This window comes from Moschus berezovskii, chromosome 26 (genome assembly GCF_049115385.1).
Source record: "Moschus berezovskii isolate FMDL1 chromosome 26, NW_MosBer_1.0, whole genome shotgun sequence".
Taxonomy (NCBI): Eukaryota; Metazoa; Chordata; class Mammalia; order Artiodactyla; family Moschidae; genus Moschus; species Moschus berezovskii.
The window spans coordinates 7,991,982-8,003,119 of record NC_142485.1 but is presented as its reverse complement, the minus strand read 5'-3'; the positions used below and the strand labels follow the sequence as shown (position 1 = coordinate 8,003,119).

Below are 11,138 nucleotides of genomic sequence, written 5' to 3'. Positions count from 1 at the left end.
CAAGAAAAGACGATACTCCGACTGTCCTTTCTCTCGTGGATTATCCGCGGGCCCTGGGGGCTCCAGGGAACCCCAGAGGATGCTCTGATCATGAGGCACGCCAGGACCCCTAGACAAGGGCAATGAAGGACAAAGTCATTCATTTTAAAAACTGAGATGTGGAACTTCCCGGGTGGTTCAGTAGTTCAGAATCTGCCTTGCAATGCAGGGGACACAGGTCAGATCCCTGGTCTGGGAAGATTCCACATGCTTCGAGGCAACTAAGTCCTTGAGCCCCAACGACTGAGCTCACGCACCCTTGAGCCCGTGCTCTGCAACAAGAGAAGCCCCCGCAATGAGAAGTCATGCAACACAATTGCAGAGTAGCCCCGGCTCACTGCAACTAGAGAAAGCCCGAGTGCAACAGTGAGGATCCAATGTGGCCAAATATCAATAAAGAAATAGAATTAAATTTTTAAAAATGGAGGGGCAATTGACATATAACACTGTGTTAGTTTCAGGGTCGCCACATAAAGATTGGATATTCGAATACATCGTGAAATGACCGCCACAATGTCTTAATGAACACCCTTAAGTACACACGATTACAAAAAGTTTTTTTTTTCTCGTGATGAGAGCGTTTAACATCTAAGCAACTTTCAAATATGCGATACAGTATTATTAACTATGGCCTTCCCCCGGTGGCTCAGTGGTAAAGAATGTGCCTGTGATGCAAGAGATGCAGGAGATGTGGGTTCGATCCCTGGGTCAGGAAGATCCCCTGGAGGAAGGCACGGCAATCCACTCCAGTAGTTCTTGCCTGGGAAATCCCATGGACAGAGGAGCCTGGCGGGCTGCAGTCCATAGAATCGCAAAGAGTCAGACGTGACTGAGGGACAGTGCAGCAGCATTATTAACTATCGTCTCCCTGAACAAACACCCCCGGGGCTTGTTTATAACTGGAATCTGTAGCTTTGACTCATATTCACTGTTCTTAAGCTGCAAGTGCAAAACGAAAGACGATGGAGAACGCGGTCGGAGCAACTTGCACTGGCTTCCGTGTTGCCTGTTTCCATTCACAGATTTTCCCTTTCACACAGATCTCCAACCGTGAGAAAAACAGCGCAGAGCATTCAAAGTTGTCCGGCTTCACCCTGCACCCGCTCTCCACCGCCCCGCGTCTCTCAGCGGGAGAGTGAATTAATAAGTCAGGAGTTAGGACCCAGAGATAGTTCTCAGACTGACACGATCTGACAGCTGCCTGGGAATCAGTGAGGTGTGCTTTCAGAGACCTCGGGCTGATCCGAGCCGGTTTGAGCCTGGTTTCCCCTCTCCAGGTGTCCCGTCCTCTGGGTTCCACTCTGGACTTTGAAGCGCTGTGTTTTCGCTTCAGAGCCCCCCTTTCTGATGGAAATATCCTGTTGTTAAAGAGGAGGAAGGCATTATCTCTCTCAAGCCAGCATCATAATGCTAGCAGACTTTATCCTGGTGCTCAGCGCCCTTGGAGTCACCCACTCAGGTAAGCTCAAGTTGAAGCAAATGAAAACTTGATCACTGCTGGTGCTGATAATGTCAGGGTTAAAAAATGTGATGTGTAGGTATTTTTAGGTTAATCTTTAAGACAACCTTTAAAAATGTAGCTCTGATGAGTAATTCCATGAAGTCTGTATATTGCTAAAGAAATCATATGAATTCTATAATGTTTATACTTTTACCATTGACTGTGTTATTCCTCTGGAATCAGTATGAGCTTGGTAAGAAGATATGAAAGCAGGGGAAAGGTTATCAAGTGCATTGAATGGTACTCAGAGAATTGTTAAAATGTTTGGCATGGGGAGTGATTATATCAACATTTTGGTATCGTATCTATTAACAGTCACTGTATCCATGCATAGATGTTTAACTGTCCAAACTATTGTGCAGATGTAGAAATACTTTCACAAATTTGTGCGTGTAGGTTTATTTAGTATGTTTTTATGTCACAGCAAGTGTCTGTGACGCTGTGTGAGTTTTCTGTGAGTATCACCCACCAGAAAATAAAGGCATTTTTAATAAAGAACGAGGACAATAAAGGAGACAGAAGGCATGAAAGGAGAACGGGAGAAAATAACTGGGAAGTTTAGGGAACAGTGGTCACCGTCAGCTGCCAGCTTTCTGGGTGTGGGAATCATTTCACTTTTCCTGCAACTTAAGAACAGAAAGCTCTTCCCCTGGCACCAGATTCCATATGGAGCCAGGAGACAGACGGTGAGAAAACAGTGTAGTTCCTGTAGCAATTTGTATTTATTTGTCACCAGTGTCTTGGCCACATATGAGTATTGTCATTTTCAGATGGAGAATCAGAGGCACTGAGATCAACTTGCCCAAGTCCTGAAATAACTCTTAGATTTAAAATCCTGTGACTCTCACACACACCTGAACATTATTATATCCTCAAAAACGTAGCCTGTGCTCAAACCTGGGGCTCAAAAACACAGAGTCATTTCTAGGTGCAGAGAGCGTTGAATCCAGTTTGAAATATCACTAAATTTGATTTCTTCAAAGTCATTTTTTATTGAAATGTAGTTGACTTACAGTTCTGTGTCAGTCTCTGCTGTACAGCAAAGGACTCGGTTATACAAATATATACATTTTTAAAAAGCATTTTTCCCCCGTTATTTTTAATCCCAAGAGGCTGGATATAGTTCCCTGTGCTGTAGAGCAGGACCTCACTGTCTGTCCCTTCTAAATAGTTTGCATCTACTGATCCTAAACTTGCAGTGCACCTTGCCACTCGTAAAAATAATAATAAACTTCTGTGTGTTTTAGCATGCAATTAATCATAAACATAATCAGCTTCTATGCAATACATGTCTGGTGTTTCTCCACCTTAATTACTAGAGCATCCTATTTCCTATGCAGGAATTGATTCCCAGCATCCTTTCGGCAGAGAAACCATCTCCCGGGTCAGCAGGGCTGGTTAGCATAAACCCTCAGGGTCACCCTCAGCAGATTCACCCATGCCTGCTTCTCTGCACGCAGTGACAATTGCATAAGATGGTTGGAAGTGGACGAGAGCCTGGCCCCCGGCTTTCGTATGTGTGCTGCGGGAGTCTGGAAATGTGTGCCTAGCTGTGTGCATCTGTCACAGATCTGTAACAAGTCCATGCAGTCGCCTGCGGTAACTCTGGAGTTTGTGAGTGTTTCTAGATCCACTGGAGAGTCTCTTTCTGTTTTTAGACCTGTCCCACCTTTCCTTAAGTTCTTTAATTTCTCTATTCATCATAAAGAAAACAGTTTCCCTTTCTTACACAAAGCTACCTTTTTAAATGATAAGGGACAAGCCCTCATTTCTGTTTTTCTGGTCTTGGTGGAAGGATTGCTGTCTGTGGCCACACTTCTGTCTACTCCAGAAATAAGGACAGAATCTTATTCCTCTTCCCATCATTCTTAACACAAAATGATGTGTGTTATTCATTTAAAAAAATATTTATTGAAGGTCTACCATATCCTAGGAATTGTTCCAGTATGTGGGATGCATGGAGGAACAAAATAGTTTTTCTGAGAACTCTCATGCTAGCAAAAAGCCATTATTTATTATTTGAGTCCATCCTGAGGGCTAGCTATACATGTTGGCAGAAGAGACTATTTGTGGTAAGATTTTTTTTTTTTCGGATGAGGTAGTGAGTATGAACGAAAGGCAAAACCAAAACACACCAGAAGGTGTCAAACAAAGTGCATACCTCTCTCAACAATACTTGCTGAGATTTTAAATTCTTCAATTATCTGTTTTCTCTCCTAGCTGAGAATAAACAGGGGTGGCATTTTAAGGAAAATCATAAATAATCATGGGAAGTTTCACCGATTAGGTTTGAAGTAAGGTTCATTTATATTATATGTTACAGGTGTACAATACGGTGACTCTCAATTTTTGAAATATTTTATTTGTTTATTTTTGGCCATGCTGGATCTTCATTGCTGGGCTCTTCTCTAGTTGCGGCGATCAGGGCCTCCTCCTCGGTATGATGCTCGGGCTTCTCTCTGCATGGCCTCTCGGTTTCCAGGCTCTAGACCACAGGCTCAGTAGTTGTGGCGCACGGGCTTTGCGGCATGTGGGATCTTCCTGGGTCAGGGCTCGAACCCAACTGTCCTACTTTGGCAGGTGGATTCTTTACCACTGAGCCACCAGGGAAGCCGTGATTCACAGTTTTTAAAGGTGATACTCCCTTTATGGTGCTGTTCAGTTGCAACCCTGTGGACTGGAGCCGTGTCCATGGATTCTCCAGGCAAGAGTACTGGAGTGGGTTGCCATTGCCTTCTCCGTATTGAGGCCCTAGCCTTGAAGAATCAACATGGAAGTCCTTGCCCTTCCTCGTAACATCCTATTTCACAAGGACAAACCAGAAACATTTCCAGGCCTGTCCTCTACATCTGCTTCAATAACATCAGTGACTTCAGTTTCTATTTGGGGAAGGTACTAGGCAGAAGCATCCAACCTTTGGCCTTTGTCTTCTCTCTATTGGTAAGGTCTGTTTTGGTCAAGACACTTTTGTACTAGTCAGCTCAGGCCACCATAACAAAATACCACAGGCTGGGTGCTTGAAGGAAAGTTCTTTTCTTACCGTCCTGGAGACTAGAAATCCTTGAGCAAGGTGCCAGCAAGCTTGGTGTCTGGTGAGAGCTCCCTCCTGGCTTGTAAACAGCTGCCTCTGGCTGTGTCCTCACACGACCTTCCCTCTGTGCTACCCGGAGGAGAGTCCAGGGGTCTTCTCCTCTTCTTATGAGGACCCCAACCCTGTCGGGCTAGAGCTCCACCCCTATAACCGGATTTAACCTTAATTACCTCTTTTTAGGTCTTGCCTCCAAATGCTGGCTTCCCTGGTGGCTCAGTGGTAAAGAATCCACCTGCCAATGCAGGAGCTGCAGGAGATGGGGTTCAATCCCTGCGTTGGAAGGGTCCCTGGATGAGGGCATGGCAACCACTTCCAGTATTCTTGCCTGGAGAATCCCATGGACAGAGGAGCCTGGCAGGCTACAGCCCGTAGGTTCACAATGAGTCAGACACAACTGAAGCAATTTAGCACACAGGCACGTCTCCAAATGTAGTCACACTGGGGGTTCGGGCTTCCACATATGGATCTGACAGGACAAACATCCAGCCTGTAAGGTCCAGGGCAGAGCTACACCTTTTCCTCCTCAACTCAGACGGCAGCTCGCCTTCTGACGTGGTTCACAGGGTCCGAACCCACACAGTCCTGAGAGCACGTCTGCTCGCTTCCCTCTGGAAGCTGGTGAAGAGCAGGGTCCAGCCGTCCTCTCAGAGCGGGTGGGCTTGGGGGCCGCAGGGGCCGGGGAAGGTCAGGTCACAGTCTTAGGAGACCCTTCCCAGCACGCAACTCCCACCGCCTGCAAACTGACAGGGAGGCTATCCTGCCGGGAGGGAAGTTCCGCGGCCCACTCTCTGCCCTTCTTAGGTGCTTCTCACACGTCCAAAACCGCGATGGCGTCAGGCCGTCCCAGCTAAGACGCCCATACGGTATGCACGAGCGGTGCGTGTTGTGTGTGTGGTAGGTGTTTCGTGTGGGGTGTGTGTGTGTGGTGTGTGATGTGTGTTGGTGTGTGTTGTGTATGGTGGGTGTGTGGTGGGTATGTGTGGGGTATGTGGTGCCTGGTGTGTGTGGTATGTGTATTGTGCGTGGTGTGTATGGTGTGTGGTGTTAGTGTAGTGTGGGTCTGGTGTGTGTGGTGGAAACGTATGTGGTGTGTGGTGCCTGGTGTGTGTGGCGTGTGTATTGTGTGTGGTGTGTGTGGTGTGTGTGTGGAGTGTGTATTGTGCGTGGTATGTGTGGTGTGAGTATAGTGTGTGTGTGGTGTGTGGTGGATATGATGTGTGTGTATTGTGCGTGGTGTGTGTGGTGTTTGTGGTATGTGTGGTGTGTGTGGTGGGTATGATCTGTGTGTGTTGTGTGTGCATTGTGTGTGGTGTGTGTTGTGTGTGGTGTGTGTGGTGGGTATGATCTGTGTGTGTTGTGTGTGCATTGTGTGTGTTGTGTGTTGTGTGTATGATATGTGTTTTATGTGGTGTGTGTATGGTGTGTGTGATATGTATGTGATGTTTATGTGTGGTGTGTGTGTGTGGTGTGTGGTGTGTATGTGACGTGTGTATGTATTGTGTGTGGTGTGTGTGGTGTATGTGTGGTGTGTGTCTGGTATGTATGATGTGTGTGGTGTGTGGTGTGTATGTGATGTATGTGTGTGGTGTATATGTGATATGTGTGTGTGGTGTGTGTGGTGTATGTCTGGTATGTGTGATGTGTGTGGTGTGTGGTGTGTGTGTGATATGTATGTGATGTGTGTGTCTGGTATGTGGTGTGTATGTGATGTGTGTGTCTGGTGGTGGATATGATGTGTGTGTGTTGTGCGTGGTGTGTGTGTGGTGTGTGTGTGATGTGTGTGGTGTGTGTGGTGTGTATGTGATGTGTGTGTGGTGTGTGTGGCGTGTCCGAGGCCCTGTGGATGAGGGGCGAGGCCCGGGTGGGAGTGGGTAGGCGCCCTGAAGGGCCTGGGAGGCCATGGTAAGAACTGGGCTGTTTTTTCCCAAGTTTGATGGTAAACCGCGGGGAGGATTTGAGGAGGAAGCTGACATAATCCTCCCCGGCTTTTAAGCGATGATCTAGCTGCTGGGCGGAAAATGGACTGTGAAGGGGTGAGTGCAGCAGTTAGCAGGCAGCACACAGATCCACGGGGGAGGTGATGGGGTCTGAGGTCAGGGTGGTACCTGCAGAGGAGCTGGGAGCCATCAGAGCTGCCTGGTATTTGGGAGGAAGCTAAGCCCAGATGTCCAGTAGGGAATTCGTGAAGGGAAGCCTCCTCTCTCAGAAGGCTTCAAGAAATTTCAATTCTCCATCCCTCCCCCTGCCCACATTTCCAGGAAGGTTTTAGGGCCTGTATGGAGAGCTGTCCTGGCCGCCACCCGCTGACCTGATCTTCAGTGCAGTTCTGCTGGCTGAGAATAGATGAAGCACCCAAGTTTAAGACTGGCCCTTTGAGTGTCTGTGGGTGTACTCAGTGGTGTCTGACTCGTCACAAACCCGTGGGCTGTAGCCCACCAGGCTCCTACGTACTTGGGATTTCCCAGGCAAGAGTACTGGAGCAGGTTGCCATTTCCTTCTCTAGGGGATCTTTCCTGACCCAGGGATTAAACCCACATCTCCTGCATTGCAGGTAGATTTTTTTTACCACTGAGCCACCAGGAAAGCCCAGCCCTTTGAGTTACTAAGCGCAAATGTAAGGTCGCACCTCTAACCACTCAGATGCATCTTCATCAGCTTTCTGGTGCAGAAGAGAAAGGGTGCGGCACCCGGAGCATCAGCCCCATTATCCGCATCCTGCTCACCCCGGGAGGGGGTTACCAACCACGCTGAGAATCACCACTCCCCAGTGAAGTGGAGGTCCCACGCATCTGTGGGGAATGAGTGCAACTTTGCTTTTCTTCCCACAAAGAATCTCACGGTTTTCATTGGCCAAATGTGGGGGTGTGTCTTGCACATGACCTTGCCCATCACGTGTGTGTCTCTCAGTGGGAAGAGAAGGTTTTCTACGGGAAAGCAGAGGGTGTGGATTGAGTCACTGGAGGATTGAAGAGCATCCTGGGCAGAAGAAGGGAAGCATAGTTAATACAACAAGGAGGGACTTCCCTGGCTGTCCAATGGTTAAGACTCTGAGCTTCCAATGCAGGGGCACAGGTTTGATTCCAGGTCAGGGGACTAAGATCCTGCACATGCTGGTGCAGCCATAATTAATTAATTAAAAAAATTTTTTAAATTAAAATCTATGTATGAAACAATGAAAATCTTCCTGGTTTGAAATTGGGTAGCACAGCCCTGAAAAGAAAAAAACTGACCTCGAGACCACAATCCTAAACCGTTTCTTCAGTTTGAGAGTTAAAGCTTGAAATTAGGACTTTTGAACATTTAGGGGCAGAGAAGAGTTGTCAGAAGCTGGCTGTTGTAAGGGAAGTGTTGCGCAGGAGGAAGGGACAGAGCAGGCAGGCCACGTGGCGGGTGTTCTGTGACCACAGGCTGGGTGCATGGGAAATGGCCCTGGCCCCTCCCTCCATTGGCTCATACATTAGATAGATACACGGTGAGCTCCTGGTGTGGCCGAGCACTGTGCTGTGTGCTACGTGCCTGCCCTCAGGGACCCCGAGGGGAGGACAGACAAAGAAAAATATAAGCAGACTATGAAAGGGACATAGAGAGGCCAGGCCAGGCGTGGTGGTGGGCAGGGCATGCAGGCAGAGACGGCAACCGTTAGGAGGTAGGGCAGCGGTGGAGGAAAAGGCGGGCGCTGTGGGTGATCCTTTGGGGGTCAAGGTGATGACCCCATGATGGGAAAGTCCTGTGAGAAAATAAAGCTCTGGGTAAAGGACAGAGTCTGCATGCATGCTAAGTCACTTCAGTCATGTCCAACCCTTCGCGACCCCATGGATTGTAGTCCACCAGGCTCCTCTGTCTATGGGGATTCTCCAGGCAAGAATACTGGAGTGGTATGCCATGCTCTCCTCCAGGGAAAAGTATAGAGCCTACTTTTATGTATCTTTTTCTTCCAGTTTTATTGAGATGTAATCAACATACAGCCTTGTGTAAATTTAGGACGTCCAGCATACTGATTCAACTTCACGTCCATCACGGAAGGATGACCACAGGATGGTTGGTGAACATCCATGGTCTCAGACAGGGACCACACTAAAGAAACAGGAGAGTATTTACGTGTGGTTGGGGAGGGAGCTGAGGTGGAATCAGAGACTGTTGACTGAGAAGCCCAGGAGCCTCAGTCCTGTCTCGCTGATCAGGCTGTCTAGAAAACACGATGGTCCAGTTCAGGTCAGCTGTCCTGCCTTCCCGGTTAATTCGGGTCCCCTCCTGTTCATCCAGCCACTGCGGGATTCAGGTCCATAGCTGAAGAAGAAGATGCGCTGCTCAGACACTTATTCCAAGGTTACCAGAAATGGGTTCGCCCCGTATTACACTCCAACGACACCATAAAAGTCTACTTTGGATTGAAAATCTCTCAGCTGGTGGATGTGGTGAGTAATCCCTGGCCCTCAGCTGAAAAAAACATGCATTCCTTCACCCGTTGTCCAGGCTAAGAGTTGATTTTGTTTTCTTTCCCCCTGTCTGCCATTTCGGTTTTAAAAATAACTCAGCGTGAGAGAAAATCTGCCCCGGGAAGCCAGTGAAATAACCCGAGGAGAGAATGTCATTTTCATGGCAACACTGTTGGGGGGGTACTTCTTGCTGAAGGGAGGGGGGTCGTGGTTAGGAGGGCATCTCTCGGATGGGTTTACTGGAACTGCCAAGGTGAAGAGCAGATGGGGCTGAGCCCGGGGTTGACTCAGTGTCCCCTGAGCCAAGCCAGGGCGGGCAGGGATCGGAGCAGAGACAGCTGCAGTGACAGCTCTGGAGACAGTCCCTGGGTGACCCCGTTCCTTCCTGGATCCCCTGGGGACCCCAGACCTTTCCCTGACACACCCCCGTATCTTTCCTATTGAGTTCACATTTCTGCCATGAGGTTCCTGGGGAAATCCGTGAACTTTGATAACCCAAATTCTGCAAAATCATGCTACTGCAGTCCCCAAAGTCCCAGAACAGTCTTCCCCCATTGGCCATATCCACTCATCATCACCCCCGCTCAACTGACTCAAAGCCCAAGATTCCTTCTAGAAAATCATACAAGGCCCACCTCCCATTTAGGTAGCATGTCATTCTACTTCACCCTCTTACTGTGCCTTTGGTTATGCAATTTATACAAATATCACCACAAGGAACTGCTACTTGCTCTCATTATTATTTTCATTTCAAACAAAGTATGCCTAATATTGTAGGGTCCCAATGCCATTGGGCTTCCCTGGTGGCTCAGACGGTAAAGAATCTGCCTTGCAATGCAGGAGACCTGGATTGAGTCCCTGGGTGGTAAGATTCCCTGGAGAAGGGAATGGCAACCCACTCCAGTATCCTTGGCTGGGATATCCCATCGACAGGGGAGCCTGGCAGGCTACAGTCCAGGGGGTTGCAAAGTGTCACAACTGAGTGACTTACACTCACTCAATGCCATTTAACTGTTCTTAAGTTGAGAATCCTTCCCACTTTGGACTGCTCAAAGGTAAGATTTCAAGAAGTCTTTTCACTTAATTTGAATTTAATTTTCCTTTTCTTAGGATGAAAAGAATCAGCTGATGACAACAAATGTGTGGCTCAAACAGGTAACTGTCAGTCCAAGGACTGTACCTCCTGTCTAATTATCATCATTCTTTTCCACTGAGAAAGGTTCCCATGGAAAAATAATTATTTTTAAAAGTGCACTGAGTTCTTCAGGGAGACATCTGGGAGTGTTTGGGGAAGAGTTTCTTCTTTTTTTACTTTCTTCCACGCAAGTCGGAGCTCAGTCTGGAAGCCCATAGGCGCCATCTTCTTGCTCCTTGAGGGGGTCTCTGAGCAGGCAGGTGGGCAGGTGACCCTGACTTTGAGTCCCAGGCACGGGTCCCTGGGCTCCTTGGAGAAAAGGGGGCCGAGTTCCAGGGTGCAACTTACCCCACTGAAACTAAGAAAACCGGATAAGAAAATCAGCGATGGTAATTCCCCTTCCTCCCCGCCTGGTCCTCCCTAGGATGGTGCCCTTCCCCTAATGCTGTTCTCTAGAAAGAGAAAACGGGATGACAGAGGCCCCCCACTACCAACCTCAGAACAAGCTGAAGCCCAGGTCCAGACGCTGAATCCTCAAAAGCAGGGGAATGATGTTCAGCGCTCAGCCTGACCACAGCCTGTCTCCTGCTCTCTCTAGAGTTGCCAGGAAACAGTTACCCTTCAAATAAGACTTATGTTGTGTAAAGGAGAAAATATTGGTGCTTCTTTGACAGGAAATGAAAAGGTTGATTTAATTACTTACTTTTTTGGTTTTGTTAACAATTATTTTTTTTTTACCAGATATCCAGATATTACCTAATCTCCCAGAGATTTAAAATCTAGATATGTTAGCTATCTCACTTAATTTTAACATGTGTACGTAACGTTCTTCACTTGTTTATGTTGAAATGAGTTAGTTGTCTGTTGCAGTTTAGTACACACTCATGCAGGTCTTTCTGCTAATGGTCTATAAGGAACAATGGGTAAGAGACTCTA

The 11,138-nt window shown here is 47.8% G+C and overlaps 1 protein-coding gene across 1 annotated transcript in view; it reads left to right on the top strand.

Annotated features, from left to right (window-relative positions):
* The first annotated feature begins 1,199 nt into the window (after positions 1–1,199).
* Positions 1,200–11,138, top strand: part of CHRNB3 (cholinergic receptor nicotinic beta 3 subunit) — a 35,273-nt gene continuing 25,334 nt past the window's right edge. Inside the window, exons 1-3 of the mRNA XM_055416671.2 lie at positions 1,200–1,498; positions 8,895–9,046; positions 10,178–10,222. Of these exons, the coding sequence (XP_055272646.2) occupies positions 1,447–1,498; positions 8,895–9,046; positions 10,178–10,222 (249 nt within the window). The 5' untranslated portion in view covers positions 1,200–1,446. The remainder of the gene's footprint in view (positions 1,499–8,894; positions 9,047–10,177; positions 10,223–11,138) is intronic.